Below are 20,207 nucleotides of genomic sequence, written 5' to 3'. Positions count from 1 at the left end.
CTCGGTTGTCTGTTTTAGTGCTCTCTGCTGTCCGTTTTAGTGATCTCTGCTGTCTGTTTTAGTGCTCTCTGCTGTCTGTTTTAGTGCTCTCTGCTGTCTGTTTTAGTGCTCTCTGCTGTCTGTTTACTGCTCTCTGCTGTCTGTTTTAGTGCTCTCTGCTGTCTGTTTTAGTGATCTCTGCTGTCCGTTTTAGTGATCTCTGCTGTCTGTTGTAGTGCTCTCTGCTGTCTGTTTTAGTGCTCTCTGCTGTCTGTTTTAGTGCTCTCTGATGTCTGTTTTAGTGCTTTCTGATGTCTGTTTTAGTGCCTTCTGCTGTCTGTGTTAGTGCTCTCTGCTGTCTGTGTTAGTGCTCTCTGCTGTCAGTTTTAGTGCTCTCTGATGTCAGTTTTAGTGCTCTCTGCTGTCAGTTTTAGTGTTCTCTGCTGTCTGTTTTAGTGATCTCTGCTGTCTGTTTTAGTGTTCTCTGCTGTCAGTTTTAGTGATCTCTGCTGTCTGTTTTAGTGCTCTTTGCTGTCTGTTTTAGTGATCGCTGCTGTCTGTTTTAGTGCTCTCTGCTGTCAGTTTTAGTGTTCTCTGCTGTCTGTTTTAATGTTCTCTGCTGTCTGTTTTAGTGTTCTCTGCTGTCTGTTTTAGTCCTCTCTATTGTTAGTTTTAGTGATCTGTTTTAGTGATCTCTGCTGTCTGTTTTAGTGATCTCTGCTGTCTGTTTTAGTGTTCTCTGATGTCTGTTTTAGTGCTCTCTGCTGACAGTTTTAGTGCTCTTTGATGTCAGTTTTAGTGCTCTTTGATGTCAGTTTTAGTGCTGTCTGATGTCTGTTTTAGTGCTCTCTGCTGTCAGATTTAGTGCTCTCTGCTGTCTAAGTGATATCTGCTGTCTGTGTTAGTGATATCTGCTCTCTATTTTAGTGATATCTGCTCTCTGTTTTAGTGCTCTCTGCTGTCTGTTTTAGTGCTCTCTGCTGTCTGTTTTTGTGCTCTCTGATGTCAGTTTTAGTGCTCTCTATTGTCAGTTTTAGTGCTCTCTATTGTCAGTTTTCATTCTCTGCTGTCTGCTTTAGTGCTCTCTGCTGTCTGTGTTAGTGCTCTCTGCTGTCAGTTTTAGTGCTCTCTGATGTCTGTGTAAGTGATCTCTGATGTCTGTGTAAGTGATCTCTGCTGTCTGTTTTTGTGCTCTCTGATGACAGTTTTAGTGCTCTCTATTGTCAGTTTTAGTGCTCTCTGCTGTCAGTTTTAGTGCTCTCTATTGTCAGTTTTAGTTCTCGGCTGTCTGTTTTAGTTTTCTGTTGTCAGTTTTCGTTCTTTGCTGTCTGCTTTAATGCTCTCTGCTGTCTGTGTTAGTGCTCTCTGCTGTCTGTTTTAGTGCTCTCTGCTGTCAATTTTAGTGCTCTCTGCTGTCTGTTTTATTGCTCTCTGCTGTCACTTTTAGTGATCTCTGCTGTCAGTGTTAGTGCTCTCTGCTGTCAGTTTTAGTGCTCTCTGCTGTCAATTTTAGTGCTCTCTGCTGTCTGTTTTAGTGCTCTCTGCTGTCTGTTTTAGTGCTCTCTGCTGTCACTTTTAGTGCTCTCTGCTGTCAGTTTTAGTGCTCTCTGCTGTCAGTTTTAGTGCTCTCTGCTGTCATTTTTAGTGCTCTCTAATGTCAGTTTTAGTGCTCTCTGCTGTCAGTTTTAGTGCTCTCTGCTGTCAGTTTTAGTGCTCTCTGATGTCAGTTTTAGTGATCTCTGCTGTCTCTTTTAGTGCTCTCTGCTGTCAGTTTTAGTGTTCTCTGCTGTCTGTTTTAATGTTCTCTGCTGTCTGTTTTAGTGTTCTCTGCTGTCTGTTTTAGTCCTCTCTATTGTTAGTTTTAGTGATCTGTTTTAGTGATCTCTGCTGTCTGTTTTAGTGATCTCTGCTGTCTGTTTTAGTGTTCTCTGATGTCTGTTTTAGTGCTCTGTGCTGTCAGTTTTAGTGCTCTTTGATGTCAGTTTTAGTGCTGTCTGATGTCTGTTTTTAGTGCTCTCTGCTGTCAGATTTAGTGCTCTCTGCTGTCTAAGTGATATCTGCTGTCTGTGTTAGTGATATCTGCTCTCTGTTTTAGTGATATCTGCTGTCTGTTTTAGTGCTCTCTGCTGTCTGTTTTAGTGCTCTCTGATGTCTGTTTTTGTGCTCTCTGATGTCAGTTTTAGTGCTCTCTGCTGTCAGTTTTAGTGCTCTCTATTGTCAGTTTTAGTTCTCGGCTGTCTGTTTTTAGTTTTCTGTTGTCAGTTTTCGTTCTTTGCTGTCTGCTTTAATGCTCTCTGCTGTCTGTGTAAGTGCTCTCTGCTGTCTGTTTTAGTGCTCTCTGCTGTCAATTTTAGTGCTCTCTGCTGTCTGTTTTAGTGCTCTCTGCTGTCACTTTTAGTGATCTCTGCTGTCAGTGTTAGTGCTCTCTGCTGTCAGTTTTAGTGCTCTCTGCTGTCAATTTTAGTGCTCTCTGCTGTCTGTTTTAGTGCTCTCTGCTGTCACTTTTAGTGATCTCTGCTGTCAGTGTTAGTGCTCTCTGCTGTCAGTTTTAGTGCTCTCTGCTGTCAATTTTAGTGCTCTCTGCTGTCTGTTTTAGTGCTCTCTGCTGTCTGTTTTAGTGCTCTCTGCTGTCACTTTTAGTGCTCTCTGCTGTCACTTTTAGTGCTCTCTGCTGTCAGTTTTAGTGCTCTCTGCTGTCATTTTTAGTGCTCTCTGATGTCAGTTTTAGTGCTCTGTGCTGTCAGTTTTAGTGCTCTCTGCTGTCAATTTTAGTGCTCTCTGCTGTCAGTTTTAGTTCTCTCTGTTGTCTTGTGTCTTCTTTCAGTTCACAAGTCTGTTGTGTCTTGTTTTCCAGGTAATGAAGCCTAGTCAGGCATGTTGTCTTCTCTGTAGCCCTAATTAAACATGGTCAGACGGGAGATGGAAAACTGTTATTGTGTTTGTGTTAGTCTTTGTTATTGTCCATGAATGTGCTGGCTGCTACATTGAAAGATTACAGTAGCAAATGGCTCTAAATTATGCCATCGATTTAGAAGGCTTTAGTATGCATTGTGGGATGTTGTAGGATAAATTCAATTATATTGGTATTAATGTTATGGGATGAATTGAAATATGGTAGTATTCATGTTGTGGGAGAAATTAAACGATAGGGGTGCATCACAGCAGGCATTTATGGACAAATGTTCCATATCTCTTCACTTCTTCGCCATTTAGGGAGCGGTGGATGGATTACCATAATAAATGGTACAGCCTGACATGACTGGCATTCTCTCAGCAACACTCTGGTTAACTGTAGCAAGGCCTGAAATCCCTCTATGTCTACTGGGCTCCCGAGTGGCGCAGCAGTCTAAGGCACTGCATCTCAGTGCAAGAGGTGTCATTGCAGTTTCTGGTTCACATCTGGCTGTGATTGGGAGTCCTGTAGGGCGGTGCACAATTGGCCCAGTGTTTTCTGGGTTTGGCTGGGGCAGGCCGTCATTGTAAATAAGAATGTGTTCTTAACTGACTTGCGTGGTTAAATAAAGGTTACATTTAAAGTAAATACTGTGTAATAGACTTGGAGCACAAAGTCCATGTGAGTTTAGGAAGAGCAAAAAGTATGATAGAAAGCTGAAGCATTCAGAGGCTTCATTTAGTTAGTTGTTTTACTGTGGCTGTGATACGGCTGCCAGCGCTCTGGCACTTTGAATTACTGTCATGTCACCGCAGTCAGTCAGTGCTGTGTGGTCCCACATACTGTAGCTGGAAGAAGAACTGGCAAACTCTGTCCTCTACACATTTTGGGAAGATTATCTCCCCTTGTGGTTTTTCTCAGTCAGATGACAAGCTTTGTTTGATTTTATCTTCTTGGTAATTTGTTTGCTAGTACCCCACACATCAACAAGCAAAATAAACTCACAGGAGATAGGCTATACTTCCAGATGAATTCATCCAACTGAAAAACCTTCATAGAGTAATCCTTCAAAGGAACGCTGTTAACTGTCCACTGAACTGACTGTGTGTGAAATTTGAATGAGAGTAAATGGAACAGATCTCTGTTGATCGAGACAGAAAAGTATTTCCAGCTATTGTGCAATGTTGTGCCTAGCACCATTTGTTGCAAACAGGAGGTATGTCTGCATATTCTTTTTAAAATGTGTTTTACTGTAATTGTTGTTGAAACAGTTCAATGTTTAACTGCTAGATCAAGTTATGTTTCATGAAAATTGTAGAGAATGGGGGGCCTTCCGAGTGGCGCATCACTACAGACCTGGGTTCGATCCCAGGCTGTGTCACAACCAGCCGTGACCGGGAGTCCCATAAGGGCAACGCACAATTGGCTCAGCGTCGTCCAGGTTAGGGGAGGGTTTGGCCGGGAGTGCTTTACTTAGCTCATCGCGCTCTAGCGACTCCTTGTGGCGGGCCGGCGCCTGCAGGCTGACTTCGGTCATCAGTTGAACAGTGTTTCCTCCAGGTTAAGCAGGCAGGTGTTAAGAAGCGCGGTTTGGCGGGTCATGTTACAGAGGACGCATGACTCGACCTTCGCCTCTCCCGAGCCCGTTGGGGAGTTGCAGCAATGAGACAAGATCGCAATTGGATATCACAAAATTGGGGAGAAAAAGGGGGTAAAATGCAAACAAAAAATATTGTAAAGAAATTGATCCATATGAGAAGTAAAGCCATTTCTGTCTTCATTTTTTTCTGTCGCTGTCTCTTCTCTCCTCTTCAACTCTCTGAAGCAACAACCTTACAAGCAAAACAATATCCACGAGGTATTTAATCAGCCATCACATGAGGTTACAATGAAAAACTACACATGCAACATCCTCAATCCACTTGAATTCTGTCAGCAAAGACTAATCTTAACCCTACCTGTCTGGTAGATATTGATAATCAGACAAAATGCCTTGAGCTCAATTGGCTAATCCACACACTTGTACCATTGTACAGATGTAGGATCTTAATTAGATCACTCTTTTGTTGTTGATAATTTTCCTGCAGACTTGTTGTGTATTTGAGGTTTTAAAAGGCTTCTAAATGTTGCTATTTCCATGTTAAAATTTTAGATTTGATTTGCTCAAACGAAAAATGTATCAACCCTAAAAAGAAATATGTTAATTATAATCCACATAATAATTTGTGTTTCCTGTTACTGCAGGATTATTTTCCTGCTGTAGCAGATTGACTCAAATTAAGATGCTACATCTGTATGCCATGTATGTGACTGTTAAAAATGTATTGTATATTTTTCTATGTGTTTTTGTGTGTTTCTGTGTGTCTCCACTAAGGGCTCAGACGATGAGGAACTGCTGCTCAGCAAGAGCATGTCATTATTAGAGAGTCAACACCACCATCTATTGCACTGTCTGGAGAAGACCACTGTGAGTCTCTAGTCCAACCATACTATATGACGAGAAAACCATACTCTAACCATACTCTAACATACTCTATGACTACAAAATCATAATATAACCATACTCTAACATACTGTATGACTAGAAAACCATACTCTAACCATATTCTAACATACTCAGTGACTAGAAAACCATACTCTAACCCAGGGCTCTCTAATTCTGTTCCTGGAGAGCTTTAGTCCTGTAGTTTATTTTGCTCCAACTCTGATCTAGTTACAAATGGAGTTAGAGCAAAAACGTGCAGGAGGGTATTTTTCCGGGAACAGGGTTGGAGAGCCATGCGTCTAACCATGCTCTAACATACTGTATGACTAGAAAACCATAGTCTAGCCATACTCTGGCATACTCTGGCATACTGTAAAAAAACGTTTCATGATAAATATAGTCTTATTCGTTATTCAAATAAAGGAAACATGTTATCCAATGTTGTTATCGAGAGGAGTTGACATGCCCCACACCTTATAACTATTCTGTCACCATATAAACCTAATGACAACTATTCTGTCACTATATAAACCTAATAACAACTATTATATAACTATTTAACCTAATAACAACTATTCTACAACTATTTAACCTAATAACAACTATTATGTCACTATATAAACCTAATGACAACTATTCTGTCACTATATAAACCTAATAACAACTATTATATAACTATTTAACCTAATAACAACTATTATGTCACTATATAAACCTAATAACAACTATTATGTCACTATATAAACCTAATGACAACTATTCTATAACTATTTAACCTAATGACAACTATTCTATAACTATTTCACCTAATAACAACTATTCTGTCACTATATAAACCTTATAACAACTATTATGTCACTATATAAACCTAATAACAACTATTATGTCACTATATAAACCTAATGACAACTATTCTATAACTATTTAACCTAATAACAACTATTCTGTCACTATATAAACCTAATAACAACTATTATGTCACCATATAAACCTAATAAAACTATTCTATAACTATTTAACCGAATAACAACTATTATGTCACGATATAAACCTAATAAAACTATTCTATAACTATTTAACCGAATAACAACTATTATGTCACTATATAAACCTTATAACAACTATTCTGTCACCATATAAACCTAATAACAACTATTCTGTCACTATATAAACCTAATAACAACTATTCTATAACTATTTAACCGAATAACAACTATTCTGTCACTATATAAACCTTATAACAACTATTCTATAACTATTTCACCTAATAACAACTATTATGTCACTATATAAACCTTATAACAACTATTCTGTCACCATATAAACCTAATAACAACTATTATGTCACTATATAAACCTTATAACAACTATTATGTCACTATATAAACCTAATAACAACTATTATGTCACTATATAAACCTAATGACAACTATTCTATAACTATTTAACCTAATAACAACTATTCTGTCACTATATAAACCTTATAACAACTATTATGTCACTATATAAACCTAATAACAACTATTATGTCACTATATAAACCTAATGACAACTATTCTATAACTATTTAACCTAATGACAACTATTCTATAACTATTTCACCTAATAACAACTATTCTGTCACTATATAAACCTTATAACAACTATTATGTCACTATATAAACCTAATAACAACTATTATGTCACTATATAAACCTAATGACAACTATTCTATAACTATTTAACCGAATAACAACTATTCTGTCACTATATAAACCTTATAACAACTATTCTGTCACTATATAAACCTTATAACAACTATTCTATAACTATTTCACCTAATAACAACTATTCTGTCACTATATAAACCTAATAACAACTATTCTGTCACTATATAAACCTTATAACAACTATTCTATAACTATTTCACCTAATAACAACTATTCTGTCACTATATAAACCTTATAACAACTATTATGTCACTATATAAACCTAATAACAACTATTCTATAACTATTTAACCGAATAACAACTATTCTGTCACTATATAAACCTAATAACAACTATTCTGTCACTATATAAACCTTATAACAACTATTCTATAACTATTTCACCTAATAACAACTATTATGTCACTATATAAACCTTATAACAACTATTCTGTCACCATATAAACCTAATAACAACTATTCTGTCACTATATAAACCTAATAACAACTATTATGTCACTAAACCTTATAACAACTAAACCTAATAACTAATAACAACTATTATGTCACTATATAAACCTAATGACAACTATTCTATAACTATTTAACCGAATAACAACTATTCTGTCACTATATAAACCTTATAACAACTATTCTGTCACTATATAAACCTTATAACAACTATTATTCTATAACTATTTTCACCTAATAACAACTATTCTGTCACTATATAAACCTAATAACAACTATTCTGTCACTATATAAACCTTATAACAACTATTCTATAACTATTTCACCTAATAACAACTATTCTGTCACTATATAAACCTAATAACAACTATTATGTCACTATATAAACCTAATAACAACTATTCTATAACTATTTAACCGAATAACAACTATTCTGTCACTATATAAACCTAATAACAACTATTCTGTCACTATATAAATATAACAACTATTCTATTATAACAACTATTCTATAACTATTTCAACTATTCTATAACTATTTAATAACAACTATTCTGTCACTATATAAACCTTATAACAACTATTCTGTCACCATATAAACCTAATAACAACTATTCTGTCACTATATAAACCTAATAACAACTATTATGTCACTATATAAACCTTATAACAACTATTATGTCACTATATAAACCTAATAACAACTATTCTGTCACTATATAAACCTTATAACAACTATTATGTCACTATATAAACCTAATAACAACTATTCTATAACTATTTAACCGAATAACAACTATTCTGTCACTATATAAACCTAATAACAACTATTCTGTCACTATATAAACCTTATAACAACTATTCTATAACTATTTCACCTAATAACAACTATTATGTCACTATATAAACCTTATAACAACTATTCTGTCACCATATAAACCTTATAACAACTATTCTATAACTATTTCACCTAATAACAACTATTATGTCACTATATAAACCTTATAACAACTATTCTATAACTATTTCACCTAATAACAACTATTCTGTCACTATATAAACCTTATAACAACTATTATGTCACTATATAAACCTAATAACAACTATTCTATAACTATTTAACCGAATAACAACTATTCTGTCACTATATAAACCTAATAACAACTATTCTGTCACTATATAAACCTTATAACAACTATTCTATAACTATTTCACCTAATAACAACTATTATGTCACTATATAAACCTTATAACAACTATTCTGTCACCATATAAACCTAATAACAACTATTCTGTCACTATATAAACCTAATAACAACTATTATGTCACTATATAAACCTTATAACAACTATTATGTCACTATATAAACCTAATAACAACTATTCTGTCACTATATAAACCTTATAACAACTATTATGTCACTATATAAACCTAATAACAACTATTCTATAACTATTTAACCGAATAACAACTATTCTGTCACTATATAAACCTAATAACAACTATTCTGTCACTATATAAACCTTATAACAACTATTCTATAACTATTTCACCTAATAACAACTATTATGTCACTATATAAACCTTATAACAACTATTCTGTCACCATATAAACCTTATAACAACTATTCTATAACTATTTCACCTAATAACAACTATTATGTCACTATATAAACCTTATAACAACTATTCTGTCACCATATAAACCTAATAACAACTATTCTGTCACTATATAAACCTTATAACAACTATTATGTCACTATATAAACCTAATAACAACTATTATGTCACTATATAAACCTAATGACAACTATTCTATAACTATTTAACCTAATGACAACTATTCTATAACTATTTAACCTAATAACAACTATTCTGTCACTATATAAACCTAATAACAACTATTATGTCACCATATAAACCTAATAAAACTATTCTATAACTATTATGTCACCATATAAACCTAATAAAACTATTCTATAACTATTTAACCGAATAACAACTATTCTGCCACTATATAAACCTAATAACAACTATTCTATAACTATTTAACCGAATAACAACTATTCTGTCACTATATAAACCTTATAACAACTATTCTGTCACTATATAAACCTAATAACAACTATTATGTCACCATATAAACCTTATAACAACTATTCTGTCACTATATAAACATAATAACAACTATTATGTCACTATATAAACCTAATGACAACTATTCTGTCACTATATAAACCTACTGACAACTATTATGTCACTATATAAACCTAATAACAACTATTATGTCACTATATAAACCTAATAACAACTATTCTATAACTATTTAACCGAATAACAACTATTCTGTCACTATATAAACCTTATAACAACTATTCTATAACTATTTAACCGAATAACAACTATTCTGCCACTATATAAACCTAATAACAACTATTCTGTCACTATATAAACCTAATAACAACTATTCTATAACTATTTAACCTAATAACAACTATTATGTCACTATATAAACCTAATAACAACTATTCTATAACTATTTAACCGAATAACAACTATTCTGTCACTATATAAACCTTATAACAACTATTCTATAACTATTTAACCGAATAACAACTATTCTGCCACTATATAAACCTAATAACAACTATTCTGTCACTATATAAACCTAATAACAACTATTCTATAACTATTTAACCTAATAACAACTATTCTGCCACTATATAAACCTAATAACAACTATTCTATAACTATTTAACCGAATAACAACTATTCTGTCACTATATAAACCTATATAACAACTATTCTATAACTCATTTAAACCTAATAACAACTATTCTGTCACTATATAAACCTAATAACAACTATTCTGTCACTATATAAACCTAATAACAACTATTCTATAACTATTTAACCTAATAACAACTATTCTGCCACTATATAAACCTTATAACAACTATTATGTCACTATATAAACCAATAACAACTATTATGTCACTATATAAACCTAATAACAACTATTCTGTCACTATATAAACCTATATAACAACTATTCTATAACTATTTAACCTAATAACAACTATTCTGTCACTATATAAACCTAATAACAACTATTCTGTCACTATATAAACCTTATAACAACTATTCTATAACTATTTAACCTAATAACAACTATTCTGTCACTATATAAACCTTATAACAACTATTCTGTCACTATATAAACCTAATAACAACTATTCTATAACTATTTAAACTTATAACAACTATTCTGTCACTATATAAACCTAATAACAACTATTCTGTCACTATTAAACCTAATAACAACTATTCTGTCACTATATAAACCTTATAACAACTATTATGTCACTATATAAACCTAATAACAACTATTCTATAACTATTTAACCGAATAACAACTATTCTGTCACTATATAAACCTAATAACAACTATTCTGTCACTATATAAACCTTATAACAACTATTCTATAACTATTTCACCTAATAACAACTATTATGTCACTATATAAACCTTATAACAACTATTCTGTCACCATATAAACCTAATAACAACTATTATGTCACTATATAAACCTTATAACAACTATTATGTCACTATATAAACCTAATAACAACTATTATGTCACTATATAAACCTAATGACAACTATTCTATAACTATTTAACCTAATAACAACTATTCTGTCACTATATAAACCTAATAACAACTATTATGTCACCATATAAACCTAATAAAACTATTCTATAACTATTTAACCGAATAACAACTATTATGTCACCATATAAACCTAATAAAACTATTCTATAACTATTTAACCGAATAACAACTATTCTGCCACTATATAAACCTAATAACAACTATTCTATAACTATTTAACCGAATAACAACTATTCTGTCACTATATAAACCTTATAACAACTATTATGTCACCATATAAACCTTATAACAACTATTCTGTCACTATATAAACCTAATAACAACTATTATGTCACTATATAAACCTAATGACAACTATTCTGTCACTATATAAACCTAATAACAACTATTATGTCACTATATAAACCTAATAACAACTATTCTGTCACTATATAAACCTAATAACAACTATTCTGACAACTATTATGTCACTATATAAACCTAATAACATGTCACTATATAAACCTTAACAACTATAACTATTTAACCGAATAACAACTATTCTGTCACTATATAAACCTTATAAACAACTATTCTATAACTATTTAACCGAATAACAACTATTCTGCCACTATATAAACCTAATAACAACTATTCTGTCACTATATAAACCTAATAACAACTATTCTATAACTATTTAACCTAATAACAACTATTCTATAACTATATAAACCTAATAACAACTATTCTATAACTATTTAACCGAATAACAACTATTCTGTCACTATATAAACCTTATAACAACTATTCTATAACTATTTAACCGAATAACAACTATTCTGCCACTATATAAACCTAATAACAACTATTCTGTCACTATATAAACCTAATAACAACTATTCTATAACTATTTAACCGAATAACAACTATTCTGCCACTATATAAACCTAATAACAACTATTCTGTCACTATATAAACCTAATAACAACTATTCTGTCACTATATAAACCTAATAACAACTATTCTATAACTATTTAACCGAATAACAACTATTCTGTCACTATATAAACCTAATAACAACTATTCTGTCACTATATAAACCTTATAACAACTATTCTATAACTATTTCACCTAATAACAACTATTCTGTCACTATATAAACCTAATAACAACTATTCTGTCACTATATAAACCTTATAACAACTATTCTATAACTATTTCACCTAATAACAACTATTCTGTCACTATATAAACCTTATAACAACTATTATGTCACTATATAAACCTAATAACAACTATTCTATAACTATTTAACCGAATAACAACTATTCTGTCACTATATAAACCTAATAACAACTATTCTGTCACTATATAAACCTAATAACAACTATTCTGTCACTATATAAACCTTATAACAACTATTATGTCACTATATAAACCTAATAACAACTATTCTATAACTATTTAACCGAATAACAACTATTCTGTCACTATATAAACCTAATAACAACTATTCTGTCACTATATAAACCTTATAACAACTATTCTATAACTATTTCACCTAATAACAACTATTATGTCACTATATAAACCTTATAACAACTATTCTGTCACCATATAAACCTAATAACAACTATTCTGTCACTATATAAACCTAATAACAACTATTATGTCACTATATAAACCTTATAACAACTATAATGTCACTATATAAACCTAATAACAACTATTATGTCACTATATAAACCTAATGACAACTATTCTATAACTATTTAACCTAATAACAACTATTCTGTCACTATATAAACCTAATAACAACTATTATGTCACCATATAAACCTAATAAAACTATTCTATAACTATTTAACCGAATAACAACTATTATGTCACCATATAAACCTAATAAAACTATTCTATAACTATTTAACCGAATAACAACTATTCTGCCACTATATAAACCTAATAACAACTATTCTATAACTATTTAACCGAATAACAACTATTCTGTCACTATAAATATAACAACTATTATGTCACCATATAAACCTTATAACAACTATTCTGTCACTATATAAACCTAATAACAACTATTATGTCACTATATAAACCTAATGACAACTATTCTGTCACTATATAAACCTAATAACAACTATTATGTCACTATATAAACCTAATAACAACTATTCTGTCACTATATAAACCTACTGACAACTATTATGTCACTATATAAACCTAATAACAACTATTCTATAACTATTTAACCGAATAACAACTATTCTGTCACTATATAAACCTTATAACAACTATTCTATAACTATTTAACCGAATAACAACTATTCTGCCACTATATAAACCTAATAACAACTATTCTGTCACTATATAAACCTAATAACAACTATTCTATAACTATTTAACCTAATAACAACTATTCTATAACTATATAAACCTAATAACAACTATTCTATAACTATTTAACCGAATAACAACTATTCTGTCACTATATAAACCTTATAACAACTATTCTATAACTATTTAACCGAATAACAACTATTCTGCCACTATATAAACCTAATAACAACTATTCTGTCACTATATAAACCTAATAACAACTATTCTATAACTATTTAACCTAATAACAACTATTCTGCCACTATATAAACCTTATAACAACTATTATGTCACTATATAAACCTAATAACAACTATTCTGTCACTATATAAACCTAATAACAACTATTCTATAACTATTTAACCGAATAACAACTATTCTGTCACTATATAAACCTAATAACAACTATTCTGTCACTATATAAACCTTATAACAACTATTCTATAACTATTTCACCTAATAACAACTATTCTGTCACTATATAAACCTAATAACAACTATTCTGTCACTATATAAACCTTATAACAACTATTCTATAACTATTTCACCTAATAACAACTATTCTGTCACTATATAAACCTTATAACAACTATTATGTCACTATATAAACCTAATAACAACTATTCTATAACTATTTAACCGAATAACAACTATTCTGTCACTATATAAACCTAATAACAACTATTCTGTCACTATATAAACCTAATAACAACTATTCTGTCACTATATAAACCTTATAACAACTATTATGTCACTATATAAACCTAATAACAACTATTCTATAACTATTTAACCGAATAACAACTATTCTGTCACTATATAAACCTAATAACAACTATTCTGTCACTATATAAACCTTATAACAACTATTCTATAACTATTTCACCTAATAACAACTATTATGTCAATATATAAACCTTATAACAACTATTCTGTCACTATTCTGTCACTAAACCTAATAACAACTATTCTGTCACTATATAAACCTTATAACAACTATTATGTCACTATATAAACCTTATAACAACTATTATGTCACTAATATTAAACCTAATAACAACTATTCTGTCACTATATAAACCTAATAACAACTATTCTGTCAACATATAAACCTAATAACAACTATTCTGTCACTATATAAACCTAATAACAACTATTATGTCACCATATAAACCTAATAAAACTATTCTATAACTATTTAACCGAATAACAACTATTCTGCCACTATATAAACCTAATAACAACTATTCTATAACTATTTAACCGAATAACAACTATTCTGTCACTATATAAACCTTATAACAACTATTATGTCACCATATAAACCTTATAACAACTATTCTGTCACTATATAAACCTAATAACAACTATTATGTCACTATATAAACCTACTGACAACTATTATGTCACTATATAAACCTAATGACAACTATTCTGTCACTATATAAACCTAATAACAACTATTATGTCACCATATAAACCTAATAACAACTATTCTGTCACTATATAAACCTACTGACAACTATTATGTCACTATATAAACCTAATAACAACTATTCTGTCACTATATAAACCTAATAACAACTATTCTGTCACTATATAAACCTACTGACAACTATTATGTCACTATATAAACCTAATAACAACTATTATGTCACTATATAAACCTACTGACAACTATTCTGTCACTATATAAACCTAATAACAACTATTCTGTCACCATATAAACCTAATAACAACTATTCTGTCACTATATAAACCTAATAACAACTATTCTGTCACTATATAAACCTAATAACAACTATTCTATTACTATTTAACCTAATAACAACTATTCTGCCACTATATAAACCTAATAACAACTATTCTGTCACCATATAAACCTACTGACAACTATTATGTCACTATATAAACCTAATGACAACTATTCTATAACTATTTAACCTAATAACAACTATTCTGCCACTATATAAACCTAATAACACTTATTCTGTCACCATATAAACCTACTGACAACTATTATGTCACTATATAAACCTAATGACAACTATTCTATAACTATTTAACCTAATAACAACTATTCTGTCACTATATAAACCTAATAACAACTATTCTGTCACTATATAAACCTAATAACAACTACTCTGTCACCATATAAACCTACTGACAACTATTCTAGAACTATTTAACCTAATAACAACTATTCTGTCACCATAAAAACCTAATGACAACTATTCTGCCACTATATAAACCTTATAACCACTATTCTATAACTATTTCACCTAATAACAACTATTCTGTCACCATATAAACCTAATGACAACTATTCTATCACTGTTTAACCTAATAACAACTATTCTGTCACCATATAAACCTAATGACAACTATTCTGTCATTATATAAACCTAATATATTCACTTCTATAGGGTGAATATATAATCGAGCGAGCAGCATCTGTCTTTTAATGCCACTCCTCTGCAGGCCCATGAGTTTATGGATGAGCAGCTGTATGAACAGAACTGTCTGGAGACCACGGTCCAGAGCTACACCTCCCGTAGCCCCTCCCTCTCCAGCCAGGACAGGCCCATAGGCACCTGCTGTACCCGCCGGGTGAAGAGGAGCTCCCCCCTGCCCAACTCCAGCATGCCCCTCCAGCCCAGCCATCAGCATGGGCCGCTACAGGAGCTCAGCGCCCTCCGCATCCAGTGCGGGGACAAGCTACCCCCCACCACCAGGTTAGAGACTGCAGGCAGCCAGGCACAGGGAGACAGGTTGAATACGCTCTTGGCATCTTTTTAGAGTTATCCAAAGTGTTTGACACGGTTGATCATGGAAATATTACTTTAGAAATTGCATTATTACGGTTTTCATGATTATACATATAATTGGATATATAGTTATGTTTATTATAGAGAACAATTTGTTTAGGCAAATGGCTGTGCATCTACCCATGTTCAAGATATCCTTGGGGGGGGGGGTCATTTCGATTCCTAAGATATATCAATGACCTTGCTGCTGTGTCTCCTACGCTACTTTACATTCTCTTTTCTGATGATACCAATTTGATTTTATCACATAACCATTTTTATTCACTAATTAATGAAGCCAACTCAGGTATGGCCACATTTTCTGAATGGTTCCAGATAAACAGATTATCTTTAAATGTTAAAAAGAAAGTCCTACTTTATTGTATTCACTAGTAAGAATAAGAAATAAAACATTATTTTTAAAGAATGAAATAGAACAAGTCACATCCACTAGAGTTCTAAGTGATGAAAAATGATCATGGAAAGATCATATTCAATTTGTCAGTAGCAAAGTGATGAAATCTGTTGGTATCATCAGAAAGATTAGTGGTTTGGTACATCAGGCTTGCTTCCTAACTCTATACTTTTGCTTAATTTACCCATCTCTCATTTACTGTAATATTGTCTGGGCCAGCACATTTGTTTTGTATGTATTGTACGTACCTGCACACCGTTTTACCAGTTTTTTATCTGTACTGTTTTGTCTTTCACTTCTTTTCTTTGGTGTGAATAAATACAACCTAAACCCTATCCATTGCAGGTTGTATCCAATCCAAGTTTCTTCTCCTTAGGCACAGGTCTACAATCAACTTTAACTGGACTAAGCTGATCTTAAATCATGGTGCAACTTCATCATACTCTGCACAGACATGCGTCATGCACACATGGAGTCCCCATAGAAAACACTAGATGGCGGTGTAGGGTTGTATCTAGCACTTTTATTACAAGTAGTTGGGCCATTTGTAAAATTACAGTACTTTTACAGTCTTATTCCACCCTCTCCCTCTGTCTGTCTGTCTTTCTCTCTCTATCTTTCTTACTCTGTCTTTCTCTCTCTATCTTTCTTACTCTGTCTTTCTCTCTCTCTCTTGCTCTCTATACTCTCTGTCTCTATCTCAGTCGCTCTAGTCTCAACATGAAGACAGACGAGGTGGGTCTGTTCAACTGCAAGGGCGGTCAGATCACCACGGCGATCATCAGCATCCCCACGCCCTACTCTGCCACCCCGGACGGGGACGGTCTTCACGGACCCCCCCAGCGCAGACCCCCCCCTCCCCCCACCGGCCCAGAGGCCGCCAGTATTAACACCACAGCCAGCTCCACTGTCTTCAAAGTGTCCGCTCTGTGACTGTGTGACTGACCCACTCGACAGACTGACTGAGCAGGAGGAGAGGTGAAGAGAGGCTTTCACTAGAACTCTACCTTGAAGGACCCCTGTCGCCCGTTTCAGAGATAGAGAAATGGGAGAGAACTCCCCGTGTACCAAGGAGTATACAGCCTTTTAGGCAGCAAGGGGATAGGCTATACTGAGTGAAATGCTGCACGGCAGCTGATGGTAGAGTAGGCTACGATATGCGCATTTTCCTAAAACGGGCCAGTATGTGTGCATTTTGGGAATATGACAGGACAAAGGAAGTCACTGTGTCTTTGTGCACTTCGCACCTACATATTATTGTTTTGATCTGCCTACAGCTAAACCCTGAATGTCTGAAAGATGAGGATGAAGACACCTATCAATGTTTTAACTTTAGGTTGTCAGGTCTTCTTTATGTTTTGTGTTGTCTTATCTATTTTGTGTGTGTGTGTGTGTGTGTGTGTGTGTGTGTGTGTGTGTGTGTGTGTGTGTGTGTGTGTGTGTGTGTGTGTGTGTGTGTGTGTGTGTGTGTGTGTGATACTTTTATGAAATGTTCATATTTTAGTGGGTTATAACCTTACATTTCCATCTATCCACAATGTCCTTAAAATCTAAACAACATAAATGCCTACTAGTACTCTGACAAATGTTCCATCAGACACGCTACAGTATTGCTGCTTTCCCAAATCTGTCTCTCTCTCTCGCTATTTCTCTGTCTCTCTCTCTCCCTTGCTCTCACTCTCTGTCTCTCAATTTCAATTTAAGGGGCGTTATTGGCATGGGAAACATATGTTTACATTGCCAAAGCAAGTGAAATGGATAAACAAACGTGAAATAAACAATAAAAAGTGAACAGTAAATATTACACTTACACAAGTTCTCTCTCTCTCTCTGTCTCTCTCTCTGTCTCTCACTATCGCTCCCTCTATCGCTCTCTCTATATCTCTCTCTCCCTCGCTCTATCTCTGTCTCTCTCTCTTTCTCTTCCAAACCGTCTTCATGTTTAAGACTTTAGCAGTTTAGTTGTTGTTGTTTCAGTTCAGTGGAAGACAGTATAATCACCATGGCAACGATGACTGTCCATGTCAATGCCCTACTGTGATGTGAACAGGCCTCCTCTACATGTTACATTAACTGTTGTCCGTTGGAGTTCCATGCTCTAGGTGCCTGGTGTTTTGGAATAGCTTGTGACTACTTGCCAAGATGTGCTACAGTAAAATTATAACAGATAAACAAGTATTTTGTTTTCATTTTTTTGTGTAAATTATTATTTTACTCTGTAGGTTTTTGAATAATGAAAATGAAAATACCATGTTGCATTCAAGGTATCTGTATGTTTTTGTATTGACTTTGTGTACTCAGCCATGTGGTAGACAGAGGTAAGGACATACTGTCATAAAATCGCCACCTAATCCATTGTTGTGAGTCAATATGTAATGTGGATGTTAAAAATAGATGTTTTAACATGTTGACCATGTCAAGTGAAAAGATGAGTAAAGTTCATATCAATGGGTTACTACAAACACCTATCTATTGGAGGGTGGTTCTTAACAATCCCAATTTGTCTCCATGCTGGTTGAGGCCTTGTCACATTTACCAAACCCTTTAAAGAACGCTGTTCACTCATCTGGTTAACAACTGGGTCCATAATGTGTAATGTGTAGGAGTTTTTCCTGGTCATATGAGCTGACCAAGGGCTCTATTCAGGGTGTATCGCTGAACTGTTAAAAGATTGGCCACTGTGAAAGTCATTTCCGATTGAGCCGACATGCAGCGTTTACCGTGAATGAAGTCTTCACGGACATTGCCTTTAATTGTCAATCGCGCTATAAAGCTGAACTTCCGCGATACGGATTGAATAGAGCCCAAGTTATAGTCTATGACTAGGGCATGGAGTTTTTCATTTGCCCAAGTAATGTGAATTCAACAGTAGACCTAGTACACATTCTGTGTACTGTTTCATGCTTAAGCGAGGACATCGAGATTACAAAGCTAACCTCTACAGAAAGTGATGAAGTCTCATTCCTGTCTTGTGATGGGAAGATAATGGACACATTTATCCACCTGAGACAGAATGGAAAAGGTTGCTTGTCAAAAAGTCTTTGTGTTATCGTTTGTTTCCTCCTCCTCCTCCGTATTCTCTGTTTTTCTGTCTGCTCTGTATTCTCTGTTTTTCTGTCTGCTCTGTATTCTCTGTTTTTCTGTCTGCTCCGTATTCTCTGTTTTTCTGTCTGCTCTGTATTCTCTGTTTTTCTGTCTGCTCCGTATTCTCTGTTTTTCTGTCTGCTCTGTATTCTCTGTTTTTCTGTCTGCTCCTATTCTCTGTTTTTCTGTCTGCTCTGTATTCTCTGTTTTTCTGTATGCTCCTATTCTCTGTTTTTCTGTCTGTTCCTATTCTCTGTTTTTCTGTCTGCTCTGTATTCTCTGTTTTTCTGTATGCTCCTATTCTCTGTTTTTCTGTCTGCTCTGTATTCTCTGTTTTTCTGT

General features: G+C 33.3%; 1 protein-coding gene across 1 annotated transcript in view; it reads left to right on the top strand.

Annotated features, from left to right (window-relative positions):
- Positions 1-19,277, top strand: part of LOC115121955 (potassium voltage-gated channel subfamily D member 3-like) — a 43,646-nt gene extending 24,369 nt beyond the window's left edge. Inside the window, exons 3-4 of the mRNA XM_065001998.1 lie at positions 5,247-5,339; positions 16,041-19,277. Of these exons, the coding sequence (XP_064858070.1) occupies positions 5,247-5,339; positions 16,041-16,358 (411 nt within the window). The 3' untranslated portion in view covers positions 16,359-19,277. The remainder of the gene's footprint in view (positions 1-5,246; positions 5,340-16,040) is intronic.
- The last annotated feature ends 930 nt before the right edge of the window (positions 19,278-20,207 follow it).

The sequence above is a fragment of the Oncorhynchus nerka genome, linkage group LG15 (assembly GCF_034236695.1).
Source record: "Oncorhynchus nerka isolate Pitt River linkage group LG15, Oner_Uvic_2.0, whole genome shotgun sequence".
Classification (NCBI taxonomy): domain Eukaryota; kingdom Metazoa; phylum Chordata; class Actinopteri; order Salmoniformes; family Salmonidae; genus Oncorhynchus; species Oncorhynchus nerka.
This window is presented reverse-complemented; position numbering and strand designations above follow the sequence as displayed.